The sequence below is a fragment of the Heterodontus francisci genome, chromosome 2 (genome assembly GCF_036365525.1).
Source record: "Heterodontus francisci isolate sHetFra1 chromosome 2, sHetFra1.hap1, whole genome shotgun sequence".
NCBI classification, from domain to species: domain Eukaryota; kingdom Metazoa; phylum Chordata; class Chondrichthyes; order Heterodontiformes; family Heterodontidae; genus Heterodontus; species Heterodontus francisci.
Window position 1 is genome coordinate 84,746,287 of NC_090372.1, and position 18,498 is coordinate 84,764,784.

The window sequence follows — 18,498 nt, forward strand, 5'->3', positions numbered from 1 at the left end:
GCATTTAGGGATGGGCAGTAAATGCTGACCTAGCCAGTGACGCCCACACCCCATGAATGAATAAAAATTTGCCATTGTTTATCTACCATCATATTTTTTAATCTAATTTCCAATCTACCTCAGCCAAGTCGCCCCCATATCTCCATATTTGCCTTTGTTTAAATTTAAGATCCTCGTTTCGGACTTAACCATCTCACTTGAAAACTTAATGTGAAATTCATCATATGGCCACTCCTCCTCTCGAATTCTTTACTGTAGGATTACTAATTAAACTCTCCCATTCTACAATACTAGATCTAAAATGGCCTATTCTGTAGTTGGTTCCTCGACACATTGCTCTTGAAAACTGACCCGAAAGTTTTGGGCAAAAGATACGGGGGAATATAAGGAAGCACTTTTTTATGCAGCGGGTGGTAATGACCTGGAACTGACTGCCCACAAATGTGGTGGAAACAGAGACAATTAATAACTTCAAGAGGAAGTTGGATGGCCACCTGAGAGAAATAGACTTACAGGGCTAATGGGATCGAGCCAGGGAGTGGGACTGACTACATAGCTCTGTCAAGAGCCGGCATGGACTCATTGGGCCGGATTGCTGTCTTCTGTGCCATAAATGACTCTATGAATGCATTCCGTGACCTCATCCTCCAAACTAGTTTGCTAATTTGGTTTGCCCAGTCTCTATGAAGATTAAAGTCCCCCAGGATTATTGCATTACCCTTGTTACATGCTCCTTTAATTTCCTGATTTATACTTTGTCCAACACTGTGATTACTGTTTGAGGGGCTATAAACTAATCCCACCAGTGTTTTCTCTGCCCTTTGTTGTTTCTTAGCTCTACCCGTACTGATTCTGCATTCTGATTTCCAGGCCAAGATCCTTTCTCCCTGCTGCCTTTATCTTGTCCTTTATTATCAGGCCTGCCCCACCTCCTTTTCCATTTTGCCTATCTTCTTACAGTTGTGTCCTGAAATATTTAAATCACAACCTTGGCTACCCTGCAACCATGTCTCAGTAATGGCTATTTAGATCCATTATTTGTGTTACGATTGCCTTGCGCATTCACATAAAGTGCCTTTAATTTTAACTTTTGCTGGTTTTCCCTAATGTGGCCTTTGCTGCTAATATCGTGTTACTGTTATTAAACTCTGTCCTTTCCTGACGCAGTGTTTGATTTTACCTAAATCGCTACTCTGCTCTACCAAAGTCTCCAGACTTTGAAATATACCTTTACCTGAACCCTCACTCCCCCTTATTAGTTTAAAGCGCAATCTACTGCCCTAGTTATTTGATTTACAAGGACATTAGTCCCAGCCTGATTTAAGTGGAGTCTGTTCCAATGGAACAGCTCTCTCTTTCCCTAGTACAGTTGCTAGTGCCTAATGAATTGATGCCTCCCACATCACACTTTCTGTCATGAATTAAATCTCTAATCTGCTTGTCCGTGTATCCCTGTTTGGATGACAAAGCTCGAAAATGTTTAGAACCGTCTAAATACAAACATCAGATTGCAACCTTGAACTCTTTACCAAGTACAGTAATAGGTGCATTTTCATTTGAGGCATTTTCTAGTAGGATTTTTGGTTTCTTGTGGTCTATATGTTCTACATCCTTGTTGCATCAGGACATACAAGATTGTTCATGTTATGAGGTTCGTAATTAGAGTTATCACACTGTAGTTTACATTGTTCACCCTTCTCTGTGTATTTTATGACATTTTTTTTTGAAAAGCTGCATTCTATAAAAGACAAACTAGTTGAGTGAATTTGTTCAATAGCAGACCTAATTGAATGCCCATAAGTCATACCAGATCTATTAAATCTCAATAGGGACCACAGGTATGTTTATAGAATGAGTACAAAAATAACATAAGCCATGCTGGGAATAAATGAACTTAGTATGACGTAGTGATGTGGGTGGCATGATTCAATGACTTCTTGAAGCAATGAGGAAAATATTTGGTTCTGTCATCAGTGTTGTAAGTACAAGAACTATCTTTCTTGGTTAGTCTAAAGTTTTTGTTCACTGCTGATAGGTTGGTTGCTAAAGGAACATTTACTTCACATAATTTTCCATAGTGAGTGAAGTTAATACTTAACCATCCAGTGTGTTCTATGATTTCTGTAAAGGAGCCAAAATAATTGGGTATCCTATGTTTTGTTACAGCTTTTTTTGGGCTGAGCATTTTATTCCATGATGCAAAATCCTAAACTCATCCTAGGAGTGGGCTCCATATTTGCTACTAAATTTGTATTAAATGAATTGCATTTTAAAACCCATTAGTTGTCCTGAATGTTTGAATAGTAACAGTTAAACAAGGTATTGAAATATATTTTGATTTGCTACAAATTCTGATTTTTTTTTTCATCATCTAGTGCTGGAAAAGTTACTCCACAGCCTACAAAAAACCATGAACCAGAAAGTATATTCTCTTTACCATCATATCATGAAAGATCGGAAGAAACAGGTAGGTCGAATTGTTGTCAGTGGCAGAAACTGCAAAACTGTTTGCTTTTTACTGGGGGTGGAGGGAAGAAGCATATATTAAAGCTAAATTGTGTTGGATATAGCCGAGTGCACATTGTGGTCTGGAATATGATTAGCGTTTATGTGCTGCCTTTTAGGAATAGTTTTTGATCACAGTGCTCACCAAATCATTTTCTGATGATTTTTGAGTGGAATAAATTAACATTGCAGTGAAGATTGTTAACAAGGATTGTTGCTGGTAGGCTTGTAGTCTCTAACATTCAATAAAGACTGAGTATTTCCAGTATTTTCTGTTTTATTTCAGTAAAGATTTGAAGGCTTGATACTCTCTTGACTGATGTTGTAATTAATCATTAATAGCTAGACATATTTAGTTTTCATACTATTTTATTTTGCTGAAAATGTTGTAGAAATTCCACAATGTAGAGGGAGTAGAGAGGATGTCGAGGCATTGGACTAGACTGACAGGGAAAACTGATCTGTTTGAGTAGACACTTACTTTTTAAAAAATCTAAAATTATGGTCATCTGTTGCACCCCCTCTTCATTCTTCCTGTTGCTGTTGATCAGTCGAGTCCTGCAGGTGTCTGTGCTGGGGCCTCAGCTTTTTACAATTTATATCAATGACTTAGATGAGGGGAGCAATGGCATGGTAGCTAAATTTGCAGATGACACAAAGATAGGTAGGAAAGTATGTTGTGAAGAGGACATAAGGAGGTTTATTTATTTATTTATTTAGAGATACAGCACTGAAACAGGCCCTTCGGCCCACCGATTCTGTGCCGACCAACAACCACCCATTTATACTAACCCTACTGTAATCCCATATTCCCTACCACCTACCTACACTAGGGGCAATTTACAACGGCCAATTTACCTATCACCTGCAAGTCTTTGGCTGTTGGAGGGAACCGGAGCACCCGGCGAAAACCCACGCGGTCACAGGGAGAACTTGCAAACTCTGCACAGGCAGTACCCAGAATCGAACCCGGGTCCCTGGAGCTGTGAGGCTGCGGTGCTAACCACTGCGCCATTGTGCAGACCAATATAGATAGGTTGAGTGAGTGGGCAAAAATCTGGCAGATGGAGTATAATGTGGGAAAATGTGAAGTTGTTCACTTTGGCAGGAAGAATGAAAAAGCAGAGTATTTCTTAAACGAGGAGTGACTGCAGAATTACGAAGTGCAGAGGGATCTAGGTGTTCCAGTGCATGAGTAACAAAAAGTTAGTATGCAGGCACAGCAAGTAATAAAGAAGGGTAATGGAATGCTATCCTTTATTACAAGAGGAATTGAAAATAAAAGTAAGGATGTTGTGCTTCAGTTACACAGGGCATTGGTGAGACCACATCTCGAATACTGTGTGCAGTTTTGGTCTCCTTATTTAAGGAAAGATGTGAATGTGTTGGAGGCGGTTCAGAGGAGGTTTACTAGATTGATACCTGGAATGAGCAGGTTGTCTTATGAGGAAAGGTTGGACAAACTGGGCTTGTTTTCACTGGAGTTTAGAAGAGTGAGGGGAGACTTGATTGAAGTATATAAGATCCTGAACAGTCTTGACAAGGTGGATGTGGAAAAGATGTTTCCTTTTGTGGGTGAGTCCAGAACTAGGGGACACTATTTTCAAATTATGGGTTGCCAGTTTAGGACAGAGATGAGGAGAACTTATTTCTCTGAGGGTTTTGCCACTTTGGAATTCTCTGCCTTAGAAGGTGGTGGAGATGGGGTCATTGAATATTTTTAAGGCGGAGGTAGATAGATTCTTGTTAGGCAGGGGAATCAAAGATTATCAGGGGTAGATTGGAGTGTGGAATTCGAGACAGAAAGGGATCATCCATGATCTTATTGAATGACGGAGCAGGTTCGAGGGGCCAAATGGCCTACTTCTGCTCCTAATTTGTATGGTCATCATAACTGTCAGTTGCCATGGTTCAGTCTCTGGAATTCCATCCCCCAGCCTCTGCTTCCACACTTTACTTTCCTCATTTAGCATGCCCTTCCCACCCCTTAAAACCCAATTCTTGACCAAACATTTTTAATAGATCCTCCTTTGGCTTGGCTTCCATTTTTTTGAATTATGTCTCTTACGAATTGCCTTTGGATCAGTGCCCATTGTCTTCCTGCTTTTGTAAAGTGCCCTGGGCGTTTTTCAACGTAAGAAACAATTTTTGATGGCAGGTTCTCATTATTGAGCATGTAAACTTGACCCTTTATTTTATTAATTCAAGTTGATGAATCATTTTCTTCTCCACAGATATCTTAAAATCAGACAGTGATGAAGATTCCTCTCCGGTATATTCGTCTGTCAGCAGTATCAAGAGCTCACATAAGTCTTCTGCCAAATTACAGACACTTACACCTGCTAAGAAGGGTAAGCAGTTTTTATCGTTTCATTTGTTACAAAAGTAAGAATGGGAGAATGGGGGCCAGTGCCCACAAACATTAGCAATGGAATGAGGGAAATGGGCCAGAAACTGTAATAATATTGATGGAACTGCATTTTCTTTGTTGCTTTAGGAAACAAAAAGTTAGTTTTTAGCATCAGTACTAACCTTGTTTAGGAAAAATTAAAAAGCTTTCAGTAAAAACAGTAACTGCTGGAAATATACAGCCCATCAACACCTAAATAGATGGATTAACATTTTGACTAGTGATTATTGTCAGAACATTAAAAAATGGCTAGAAAAATGAGTGGTGATCTCATTGAAATGTGTAGAATTCTTCGAGGGCTTGACAGGGTAAATGCTGAGAGACTGTTTCACCTTGCTGGAGAGTCCAGAACTAGAGATTATAGTTTCAGGATGAGGGGCCGGCCATTTAGGACTGAGATGAGAAGAATTTCTCTTTGAAATCTTTGGAATTCTCCACCTCAGAGGTCTGTGGCCAGAAGAGGAGTGTATTCAAGACTAAGATCAGTAGATTTTTGGGCACTAAGGGAATCGAAGAATATGGGGATAGGGTGGGAAAGTGGAGTTAATGTAGAAGTTTAGCCATGATTATTGCAGGCTCAAAGAGCAAGTCCAGCTCCTACTCCTTGTCCCTTTGTGTTCTTACTGATTGGCAGAGCAGGCTTGTGGGGATCAAGGGATATGGGGAGAAAGCGGGAACAGGATACTGAATTAGATGATCACCCATGATTTTTTTGAATGGCGGAGCAGGCCCGAAAGGCCGAATGGCCGACTCCTGCTCCTATTTTCTATGTTTCTATGCTACTCCTCCTATTTGTCATGTTCTTGTAGCTAACTCATTTCAAACTAAAAGCAATATACTGCAGATGCTAGAAATCTGATCAGCATTGATCTAAAATGTTAACCCCACCTTCCTCTTTGTCATGGATGCTATCTGACCTGCTGAGCATTTCCTGTTTTTATTTCATTTCAGACTGATAAAGGACTCTAAAATAAAAGCAAAATACTGCGGATGCTGGAAATCTGAAACAAAAACAAGAAATGCTGGATTCACTCAGCAGGTCTGGCAGCATCTGTGGAAAGAGAAGCAGAGTTAACGTTTCGGGTCAGTGACCCTTCTTCGGTTCCGAAGAAGGGTCACTGACCTGAAACGTTAACTCTGCTTCTCTTTCCACAGATGCTGCCAGACCTGCTGAGTGAATCCAGCATTTCTTGTGTTTGTGTTTGATAAAGGACTCTTGTTCTGTTAACTATTTCTGCATTCAATCTTTCTTGGTTATTAAGCTTCAGTCCCTCTTTCCTGAACCAGAAATCCATCTTGCTTTTTTTTGCTAAAAGGCTTTATCATCTCAGCATTTACAGATCGAGGTAATAGATTATTTCATAAGTAACCATCTCAAGGTGAGATGGCACAGGGCGGCGCAGTGGTTAGCACCGTAGCCTCACAGCTCCAGCGACCCGGGTTCAATTCCGGGTACTGCCTGTGTGGAGTTTGCAAGTTCTCCCTGTGTCTGCGTGGGTTTCCTCCGGGTGCTCCGGTTTCCTCCCACATGCCAAAAGACTTGCAGGTTGATAGGTAAATTGGCCATTGGAAATTGCCCCTAGTATAGGTAGGTGGTAGGGAAATATATAGGGATAGGTGGGGATGTGATAGGAATATGGGATTAGTGTAGGATTAGTGTAAACGGGTGGTTGATGGTCGGCACAGACTCGGTGGGCCGAAGGGCCTGTTTCAGTGCTGTATCTCTAAACTAAAAAAACTTTATCCAAAGTGTTCCTCAATATTTATCTATACTATGTGTTGTCAGCCTTTGGTTCATTGGTAGCACACATACATTTTGAGTTAGTAGGTTCAAGGCCTACTTCAGAGATTTGAGCATTTAAGCTTACGTTTCAGTGTAGTATTGAGGGACTGCGGCAGTTTTGAGGTGCTATCTTTTGGATTGAACATTTAATTGAGGCTCCATCAGCCCTCTCAGATGCATGTAAAAGATCCTTTTGAAAGTGGCAGGACATGTTGATAAGACTGTTAAAAAAGCAAATGGGATCCTTGGTTTTATAAATAGCAGACAAAGCACAAAAGTTATGCTAAGTCTTTATAAATCTCTGGTTACATCTTAGCTTAAGTATTGTGTCCAATACTGGACACCATACTTTAGGAGGGGTGCCAAGGCCTTGGAGAGGGTGCAGAGGAGATTTACCAGAATGATAACAGGAAGAGCGGTTTCAGTTATGTGGAGAGGCTAAAGAAGTTTGAATTATTCTTGGAGCAGAGAAGATTAGGGGAAGGGATAGCAGGAGAGAAAAGTGTTTCAGCAGGTGGAAGGGGAAGGGAAAACAGCACAGTAAAATATCTGAGGCAAGCCAAAGAGTTTCTTCGGGGAGTCGGGTGTTGGGAGGGTTGCCTCTGGCATTGCCTATACAATGTGAGGTCAGGGGAGCAGGATAAGGGAAAGCTGAGCAGGCCACAACTGTGCTTTTTGAAGCAAGTAGCAGTTCTAAACGGTTTAACATGCAGTGGCTTAGGTGTAGCAGGTCTCCAACAGTCTCTGTTGGAAGATTGGTGGGCTTACAGGGAAATGGAGTGGTGGTACTTTCTCACACTTCCACTAGTCAATAATATTTTTTTCTCCAAACATATTTCAGTGTAGTGAACAGAGCTGCTTGTAGTGTTGTCTGTCTATATTATAGAGTAATCTCCTTAAACATGGAGGGAGGAGGGATGAAATTGGCCTTTGGCAGTAGTGCAAAACAAGCAAGAGCAATGACAGCTGTTTGCCTTTATACCCTGCCCTATTTTCTTTTCCATTGTGGAAAGTGAACATTGGGCAGGGTGTAAAATAGGCTGCCAATTTGCCTTAGCCCAAAAAGGAATAGAATTAAAACCTTGCAAGGGATAGCAATGTGAACAGCAAAAGAGTGATAAAGTACAAGGGGACCTAAAATCAGTCATTGGGAAGAATTTCGTGGATTTAATGTATTTTCTTTTAAAAGAAAAAGGTAATGGAAAAAATAATGGAACTTAAGATAGACAAATCAGTTGCCAACCCAGGATGTTCTGACTCTGTGGGAAAAATAACTCTGCACAATTCAAATCACCAACTGTTTGGTCTGTCTTCAGAGAGATTGAAGTACTATACATGTGAAAATATGAATATCGGCTCACTGGTCAACTGTTACCTGGTTTATAGAGTGATAGAGTCGTACAGCATAGAAACAGGCCTTTCGGCCCACCGCGTCCATGCCAACCATAATGCCTATGTATACTAATCCCACCTGCCTGCATTAATTCCATATCCCTCTATGCCTTGCTCATTCAAGTACCTGTCCAGATGCCTCTTAAATGTTGCTACTGTTCCTGCCTTCACCACTTCCTCTGGCAGCTCATTCCAGATACCCACTATTCTTTGTGTGAAAAATGTACCCCCTTTGATCCCCTTTAAACCTCCTCCCTCTCACAAGTCTATGCCCTCTAGTTTTAGTCACGCCTACCACGGAAAACAGACTCTGGCTATCAACCCCAACTATGCCTCTCATAATTTTATATACCTCTATCATGTCCCCTCTCAGCCTCCTTCGCTCCAGGGAAAACAGACCCAGCCTATCCAATCTCTCTTTATAACTGAAGCCCTCCAAACAAGGCAACATCCTTGTGAATCTTTTCTGCACCCTCTCTAGCTTAATCACATCTTTCCTGTAGTGTGGCGACCAGAACTGCACACAGTACTCCAAGTGTGGCCTAACCAACGTTATGTACAACTGTAGCATGACGTCCCAACTCTTGTATTCTGTGCCTCAGCCGATGAAGGCTAGCATGCCATATGCCTTCTTCACCACCCTGTCTATCTGTGTTGCCACTTTCAGGGAACTATGTACTTGCACCCCAAGGTCTCTCTGCTCAACAACACTCCCCAGGGCCCTGCCATTCACTGCATATGTCCTGCCCTGGTTTAACTTCCCAAAATGCACCACTTCACACTTGTCTGCGTTAAATTCCATTTGCCAATCCCTTGTCCACTTTCCCAGTTTATCTATATCCTGCTGTAACCTTAGACAACCTTCTTCACTGTCCACTATACCACCAATTTTGGTGTCATCTGCAAACTTACTAATCATGCCCCCTACAGTCACATCCAAATCATTAATATATATATATATCAAACAACAGAGGGCCCAGCACCGATGCCTGCGGCACACCGCTGGTCACCAGCCTCCAATCTGAAAAACAGTCCTCCACTACTACCCTCTGTCTCCTATCACCAAGCCAGTTTTGTATCCAATTCACTAGCTCACCCTGGATCCCATGTGTTCGAACCTTCCGGACCAGCCTACCATGCGGGACCTTGTCAAAGGCCTTGCTAAAGTCCATGTAGACAACGTCCATCGCCCTGCCCTCGGCAATCCTCTTGGTCACCTCCTCAAAAAGCTCAGTCAAATTCGTGAGACATGATGGCGCAGTGGCTAGCACCGCAGCCTCACAGCTCCAGTGACCCGGGTTCGGTTCTGGGTACTGCCTGTGCGGAGTTTGCAAGTTCTCCCTGTGACCGCGTGGGTTTCCTTCGGGTGCTCTGGTTTCCTCCCACATGCCAAAGAGTTGCGGGTTGATAGATAAGTTGGTCATAGTAAAAATTGCCCCTAGTGTAGGTAGGTGGTAGGAGAATTGAGGGAAGGTGGGGATGTGAGAGGGAAAATGGGATTAATGTAGGATTAATGTAAACGGGTGTTTGATGGTTGGCGTGGACTCATTGGGCCGAAGGGCCTTTTTTGATGCTGTATCTCTCTATGATTTCCCACACACAAAGCCATGCTGACTATCCCTAATCAGACCTTGCCTTTCCAACTGCATATAAATCCTGTCTCTCAGAATCCCTTCCAATAACTTTCCCACCACTGATGTAAGGCTCACCGGCCTGTAGTTCCCTGGCTTATCCCTGCTGCCCTTCTTAAATAAAGGCACAGCATTAGCTATCCTCCTGTCTGCCAGTACCTCACCCATGGCTAACGATGATACAAAAGTCTCTGCCAGGGCCCCAGCAATCTCCTCCCTTGCTTCCCATAGCATCCTAGGATACACCTGGTCAGGCCCTGGGGATTTATCCATCTTAATGCGCTTCAAAACCTTCAACACCTCCTCCTTTGTAATGTTGATATGTTCCAGGATATCGCTGTTCCCTCCTTTGGACTCACTAGCTTCCATGACCACCTCCACGGTAAATACAGATGAGAAGTATTCATTTAAGACCTCGCCTATTTCCTGTGGCTCCACACATAGATTACCACACTGATCCTGAAGGGGACCTACTCTGTCCCTAGCTACTCTTTTACTCTTAATATACTTATAGAATATTTTAGGATTCTCCTTTATCTTATCTGCCAGGGAAATCTCATGGCCCTTTTTCGCCCTCCTAATTTCCTCCTTAAGTGTACTCCTACATCCTTTATACTCCTCGAGGGAGTTGCTTGATCCCAGCTGCCTATACCTGACAGATGCCTCCTTTGTCATGACCAGACCTTCAATATCCCTTGTCAACCAAGGTTTCCTAAACTTGCCAGCCTTGCCCTTCAATCTTAACAGGAACATGCCTGCCCTGAACTCTTCCTATCTCACTTTTAAAAGCCACCCACTTGCCAGACGTCCCTTTACCTGTAAACAGCCTCTCCCATTCAACTTTTGAGAGTTCCTGTCTGATGCCATCGAAATTAGCCTTCCCCCAATTTAGGACTTCAACTTGAGGACCAGTCCTATCCTTTTCCATAACTATCTTGAAGCTAAGTTATGGTCACTGGTGCCAAAGTGCGTCCCCACTGACACATCAACCACCTGCCCAGCCTCATTTCCTAAGAGGAGGTCGAGTGTAGCCCCTTCTCTAGTAGGGCCATCCACATACTGCTTCAGAAAACTATCCTGGACACACTTAACAAATTCTTCCCCATCTGATCTCTTAACACTAAGGCAGTCCCAGTCAATATTAGGGAAGTTAAAACAACCTACTATTACAACCCTGTAATTCCTACACCTATCTGTGATTTCCCTACATATATGCTCCTCCAATTCCCTCTGACTGTTGGGGGGCCGATAGTATAATCCCATCAAAGTGATCATCCCTTTCTTATTTCTAAGTTCTACCCATATGGCCTCGCTGGACTTTCCCCCCGGGATATCCTCTCTAAGTAGTGCCGTGATGTCCTCCCTAATCAATAGTGCAACACCCCCTCCTCTCTTACCTCCACCTCTGTCATGCCGGAAGCATTGGTACCCCAGAACATTGAGCTGCCAGTCCTGCCCATCTCTCAACCACGTTTCCGTAATAGCTATAATATCACAATCCCATGTACCAATCCATGCTCTGAGTTCATCTACCTTACCTATAAGGCTTCTTGCATTAAAGTAAATGCAGTTTAGCCTACCAGACCTTCCACGCTCCCTGTCCTGCCCCTGCCCGGCCTCCCTACTGGCCTTGCTTGCTTTAACCTCTACATTTGCCTCAACTATTTTGGGTCCCACCCCCCTGCCAGACTAGTTTAAACCCTCCTGAGTAGTACTAGCAAATCTCCCCGCAAGGATATTGGTCCCCTTCCAGTTCAGAAGCAACCCGTCCCTCTTGTACAGGTCACTTCTGCACCAGAAGAGATCCCAATGATCCAAGTAGCTGAAGCCCTCCCGCCTACACCAGCTCTTCAGCCACGCATTCATTTACCTTATCCTCCTATTCCTACCCTCACTAACACATATCCCTTACTCCATTTTGTAAAAAGCCAGATGTATTGGAAAATCTCCAGTCCTCTGGCACAACTTCCATATTGAAGGAAATAAAAACAATAAATGCTGGCAGCATCAGTGGAGCGAGAAGCAGAGTTAACGTTTCAGGTCAGTGATCCTTCATCAGAACTGACAAATATGAGAAATGTAAAAGGTTTTAAGCAAGTAAAGCGGGGGTGGGGCAAGAGATAACAAAAGAGAAGGTGTTAATGGGACAAGGTCACAGAGAATAACTGACCAGAAGGTCATGGAACAAAGGCAAACAGTATGTTAATGGTGTGGTGAAAGACAAAGCCTTAGTACAGAGAGGGTGTTAATTGACTGTAAAATGAACATAGCACAAACATTAAAAAAAACAGTGGGTAGGCACAGTAGAAACAAACTAAAATAAAATGAACAAATAAAAAAGAAAAAAGTAACTAAAAATAAAAAGGGGACTGGCATGCTCTGATATCATTGAACTCAACATTCAGTCCGGCTGGCTGTAGTGTGCCTAATCGGTAAATGAGGTGCTGTTCATCGAGCTTGCGTTGATGTTCACTGGAACACTGCAGCAACCCAGGACAGAGATGTGAGCATGACAGCGGGGTGAAGAAGAGAGAAGGGTGGAAATTAGAAGCGATTTACTTGTACTACTTTCAATTTAGTATACTGTATTCGCTGTTCACAATGTGGTCTCCTCTCCATTGGGGAGACCAAACGCAGATTGGGTGACCGCTTTGCAGAACACCTCTGCTCAGTCCGTAAGCATGACCCCGAACTTCTGGTTGCTGGTCATTTCAACACCCCCACCCCCGTTAGGCATGCTACAGCCTGCCAGACTGAACATTGAGTTCAATAATTTCGGAAAATGACGGGCCCCCCCTTTTTATTTTTAGTTATTCTTTTTTAGTTGTTTGTTTTATTTTAGTTTGTTTCTACTGTGCCTACCCATTTTTTTTTTTAATGTTTGTGCTTGGAGCCAGGGCTGTTCATTTTACAGTCAATTGACACCCTCTCTGTACTAACGCTTTGTCTTTCACCACACCATTAACATACCTTTTGCCTTTGTTCCATGACCTTCTAGTCAGCTATTCTACGTGACTTTGTCCTATTAACACCTCTTTTATTATCTCTTGCCCCACCCCCGCTTTACTTGCTTAAAACCTTTTACATTTCTAATATTTGTCAGTTCTGATAAAGGGTCACTGACCTGCAATGTTAACTCTGCTTCTCTTTCCACATATGCTGCCAAGCCTGCTGAGTATTTCCAGCATTTCTTGTTTTTATTTCAGATTTCCAGCATCTGCAATATTTTTATTCTGCTTTTATTCCATATTGAAGGATATTTGAAAAGTTCTGTTCATAGCTGCTGCAATTTCATCTTTGACTTCCCTGAGCATTCTAGGATGCTGGCTTCAGGGCCTGGTATTTGTTCTGTTTTGAGTTCCACCAATCTTTTCAGTACTTATCTATCTTTGTAATTATTCCACCATCTCATCTCGTACACTTTGGTTCCCACTAATGTAATCTATAAAAATGTCAGTAAAGTATCTTTTTGGTACCTCGGTCCTTTCTTTGTCCTGCAGAAGATTTCTTTTTTGTCTCTAATTGGCCCTACCCTTTCTTTAACTATTCTTTTACTTGTTACATGTTTACGAAGTCCTTGATTGATTTTCCTTTGGTACTTGACAGTCTTTCTTTTAGCCTCTCTCTCTGCTTCCTCTGTTTTCTACATTCAGCTTAATGTTCTTTTGTATTATTAGCCCTTGATTTGCCATCCACCTAATTTTTAAGTCTGTTTGATTTTAATTTCTCAACTCATCCAAGGAAGTGTTTTTGCCCAATCTTTCTCTTAAGTGCCTTTATCTTTGATTCCTGCTCTTTCATTCACTTTTTAAAATCAAACCTGACTATATTCCAGTCGCTGCTTCCTGCATGCTTCCCTACCATTCCGTTACATGTTCTACTTCATTTCCTACAACTAGATGCATTATTACCTTGCCTCTTGTTGGCTACAGACTGCTTCAGAAGCCCAGGAGGACACATTGTAGAAACCGCTCCCTTTCTGTGCCACATGGCAATCTATCTTTTGAGTATTAAAATCGACCATTATGGGCCATTTGTGTCCCTGCATTCATCTCTAATTTATTTACATTTCTCTTCCTCTATATATCCTTTCTGATATTTGGTAATCTATAATATACTCCTAGTAGAGTAAGATCTCCAATTTTATTCCTTAACTTTATCCAGATAAATTCATTATTTACACTGTCTCCATATCATAAATTCTAGTGTGTAATTGAATCTTGGATAAACACTGTTGCCCTACTGCCCATTATTTTTCTTCTGTATCCCGCCTTAATATTTGTTTTAATCTTGCTTTCTTGTATAAACGTTTATAATTCAATCTTTCCTTTCATGTCCAGCTGCAAAAAGAACACCCACCACTGATGGTACATCCAAACCGAAGCGACCACCTAAACCTAAGAAATCAGAGCATGTTGATTCTGACTCTGACTTTGGCTGTGGATTGCCAAAAAAGGCAGCCTCGGCAAAACGGAAGCAGATACCTAAACCCAAGAAAGCAGAATTTGTGGACTCTGATTCTGAATCAGACTTGGGCTTTGGCATGCCAAAGAAGTCAGGAGGAGCAAAAGGTATGTATGACTTTTGTACCAACAGAACAATTGCCATATTTACCAAATTCTTCAATTTATCTGAAAATCTCTCTTTCTGGCAATAATGCTGAGAATTATATAACAGGTAAAAGCCGAGGAAAGAAGAGAAAACAATCTGGCTCTGAAGATGATGAATATTCTCCTGTGAAGAAGCCTAATAAATCATCAAGCAAGGTTTGTACATAGTATTGCTATATTACAATACTTGTTTTCTCTAGCCCCTTTTCAACATTTGTTGATACATAAAACAGTCAAAAAGTCTAGAATCTACTTGTTATACAAATGACTGACATAGAATTTATAAATGTTGGGTAATAACCATAAGAGAGAGCATCACCACCTCCACTTGACATTCAGTGGCATTACCATTGCCAAGTATCCAACCATCAACATCCCAGGGGTCAACATTGAACCAGACCAGCCATGTAAAAGCTGTGGCTGCTGGACTAGTTTGGAGGCTCGGTATTCTGTAGTGAGTGACTCTCCTCCTGACTTCTTAGAGCACCTCTACCACCTACGAGGCTGGACTCAGGAGTGTTATGGAATACTCTCTACTTGCCTGGATGGGTGCAGCTTCAACAATACTTAAGGTTGATACTACCCTGGACAAAGCAGTCTGCTTAATCAGCACCCATCTTCTGACTTAAACGTCCACTCACTCCACTATCAGCCTACATTGCTTGCAGAGCGTATTGCCTTCAGGATTCACTACAGCAAATTGCCACGGTGAGCTCCACCACCTAGAAGAACAAGGACAGCAGCTGTATGGGAACAGCATCACCTCCAAGTTCCCCTCCATATCACACACCATCTTCACTTGGAGATATATCAGCATTCCTTCATTGTTGCTGGGTCAAAATTCTGGTACTTCCTATCTAATAGCATTGTGGGAGCACATTCTCCACATGGACTCAAGCGACAAATGCCCACCACCATCTTCTTGTGGGTAGCTAGGGATGGGCAATAATTGACAGCCTTGCCAGTGATTCCCACATCCTGAGAATTGATATGAAAGATAAAGAATAACGTAATATGGAGGCTTTCATGTCTCTGTGTTGTAAATGCTGCAAATGCGTCTTTGGTTCTGGCTGTTTCAGAGAGCTTCCTCAACCTCGTCTGATTTTTTAAAATCAGTTTTTAACTTGCTTTTCTGAAAGTTAACTTCTCTGTAGAGAGCAATGTACCTTGTAAGGTGTGCAGCAGTTCTTTTATTCAATGATGTCCAGAGTATGTGAAAAAGTCACCCTTTCTTAGCCATTCTGTAGATCCAACAGCCTCTTGGGCAGTGACGCACAATATATTATTGAAACCAAGCCATTCTTTTTTGATGCTGTTTATAGTGAGGAATGACACAATGTCAATTAATGTCATTCATGTTAGAGGCTGAACGTTCTTCCTGCTACTTTCTTAGTTAGAAATTTCTACAGGTGTGGATGAATGGACAGGTCTGTCATCATTCATATTATAGGGACTAGATGACTGCATTGTCTAAGCAATTTACATCTGGTCCCTACCAGAACATGCTCATCCAGCAACAAATAATCTTGCATTGGAACCAAGATCGTGCAACCCCAACCTCACATTTAAACATTTAAAGAACACAGGCTACCGCTTCCCCCTCACAGCCGACCAGACTTCTGATTTCCATGCCTTCTTGCCAATTGTCTCCTCTTAGCTTGATCTCGGTTATCTCGTTTCCACAACGCCAGCTTCGTCCCATATCGGGGGTTGGGGAATTGATTTTGCGACTGAATTTCTATCCTGTAGTCTCCAATGAACTTTATATAGTAGCCTACCATTCTGAGATATAAGTCTGCCATTCAATACAATATTAGGAATTATAGTTAAAACTGTTACATTTCCAGGATATAGCTTACTTGACAAGGGCTCAGAAATTGCTCAGCCTTGGAGGTGGATTAAGGACCTAAAACAAGCAAGGGGGACTGGGTTTTGTCTGGTCTCCACCCTTTTTTATGTTGGGGAAATTCTATCCTGACTTCATTGAAGCGGATGGGGCTAGTAGAATGACGTCCAGTGTCAGATATCACACCAGTTCCTGTGTCGAGGGAAAGTATGGCTGCAAAAGCACATATGTTTTTTGTATAAATATGGAAGTGGATGTTTAATGTCACTTTTCTAAATGAACCCTCTTTACACTAATGACCCCTGGGATTTGTAACTGAGTATTCATCAGAATGGCTGGAAGTCTTATGCATTGCCTGTGGTGGAGAAGACATAAGGAATTTTGGCCCCTTTGTGTCCAGGAATGCAATTTCCATCTTCAAAAATTAATATTTTTATTTTAACAGTCAGCCCTACTTTCTGCAGCCAGAGCATTTGCCACAGATCTTTCCATTGTTCCAATATCACCAAAACAAATTTGTCCAGATACACTACACAGCAGTTGTAAATCAGACCCGCCAGCACATGATTTATAAGATGTTAGAACGTAGTAGAAACCATTATACAAGCTAAAATAGTAATACCTTGACTTGGAACAGCCCACAGCTAGAGTGAAATGACTTCTTGGACCTGCTGTTAGAATGTACAGCAACTTGCAGATATGTGAATGCCAGGTCCAGTGTGATGATCTACTTGGCTTTTTACTAAGTCTAACGGATCATCCACTCAAGACACAGAATATTTTCTTAACAATCACCTCATTTAATCTTCTGTAGTCAGCACAGAATCTAGATTCCAATTACTTTGGGGCTATGACCACAGGGAACACCCACAAGCCTGTGGCTTGCTCAGTTTTAACCTCAGCTAGTATTATATCAATATGATCTTTTCACTGGTGACTTGCAATATGAAGCGAAGGCAAAAGGAGAAAACTTTGTTGTATTATATCTGTAGTCCTATCAGTATGCTCCAGTTCATCAGAAAGCAACAAATAATTGCCATGCTGCCTTCTGTTGCACCTACCCTATTGCGAAGCAAACAAAGCTAAGGAGTTCTGTGGTCTTGCAATATGTAGCTCTGTTGATCTATCTACAGATTTCTGTCTGACTGAAAACTTTACAAAGAACCTTCCCGTTATTTGTTATTGGATTAATTAAAGAAAACCAGCATAGATTTGTTAAGGGCAATTTGTGTTTAACTAACTTGAGTTTTTTGATGAGGTAAGAAAGTTGATGAGGATAATGTGGTTGATGTGTGTACATGGACTTCCAAAAGGCATTTGATGAAGTGCCACATAGGTTTGTCAGCAAAGTTAAAGCCCGTGGATAAAAGGGACAGTAGCTAGCAGCATGGATACGAAGTTGGCTGAGGGAAAGGAAACAGAGTAGTTGTGAATGGTGGTTATTTTGGACTCAAGGAAACTATATAGTGGGGAATTACCAAGGGATCAGTGTTAGGACCCCTGCTTTACTTGATATACATTAATGATCGAGACTTGGGTGTACAGGGCACAATTTCAAAATTTGTGGATAACACACAACTTGGAAGTGTTGTGAACTGTAGGACGATAGTGATAAACTTCAAGAGGACGTAGACAGGCTGGTGCAATGCACGGACGATTGGCAGATGAAATTTAAATGAAGTGTGAAATATCTGGTGGGTTCTGACTTATTTTTAAAAGCCCACTGGAAAACCCCGCATTTGTTGGGAAGTGGCTCTTCCCAATGTTAGCAGCTGTGAGCATTGACACTGACAGCGCGATGTTTTTTAAAAGAACTAACCAACCATCTGCTGAGTGTTTCACTCTCTGCAGCTGTGTGAGAGAGTGGTAAGAGAGAGAGAGAGTGGTAAGAGAGAGAGAGAGTGGTAAGAGAGAGAGAGAGTGGTAAGAGAGAGAGAGAGAGTGGTAAGAGAGAGAGAGAGTGGTAAGAGAGAGAGACGAGTGGTAAGAGCGAGAGAGAGTGGTAAGAGCGAGAGAGAGTGGTAAGAGCGAGAGAGAGTGGTAAGAGCGAGAGAGAGTGGTAAGAGCGAGAGAGAGTGGTAAGAGCGAGAGAGAGTGGAAAGAGCGAGAGAGAGTGGAAAGAGCGAGAGAGAGTGGAAAGAGCGAGAGAGAGTGGAAAGAGCGGAGAGAGAGTGGAAAGAGCGAGAGAGAGTGGAAAGAGCGAGAGAGAGTGGAAAGAGCGAGAGAGAGTGGAAAGAGCGAGAGAGAGTGGAAAGAGCGAGAGAGAGTGGAAAGAGCGAGAGAGAGTGGAAAGAGCGAGAGAGAGTGGAAAGAGCGAGAGA

The 18,498-nt window shown here is 42.1% G+C and overlaps 1 protein-coding gene across 1 annotated transcript in view; it reads left to right on the top strand.

Moving 5' to 3' along the window:
* top2b (DNA topoisomerase II beta) overlaps positions 1 to 18,498 on the top strand; it is a 251,137-nt gene that overhangs the window by 201,749 nt on the left and 30,890 nt on the right. Inside the window, exons 32-35 of the mRNA XM_068059910.1 lie at positions 2,376 to 2,467; positions 4,740 to 4,856; positions 14,062 to 14,292; positions 14,399 to 14,487. Of these exons, the coding sequence (XP_067916011.1) occupies positions 2,376 to 2,467; positions 4,740 to 4,856; positions 14,062 to 14,292; positions 14,399 to 14,487 (529 nt within the window). The remainder of the gene's footprint in view (positions 1 to 2,375; positions 2,468 to 4,739; positions 4,857 to 14,061; positions 14,293 to 14,398; positions 14,488 to 18,498) is intronic.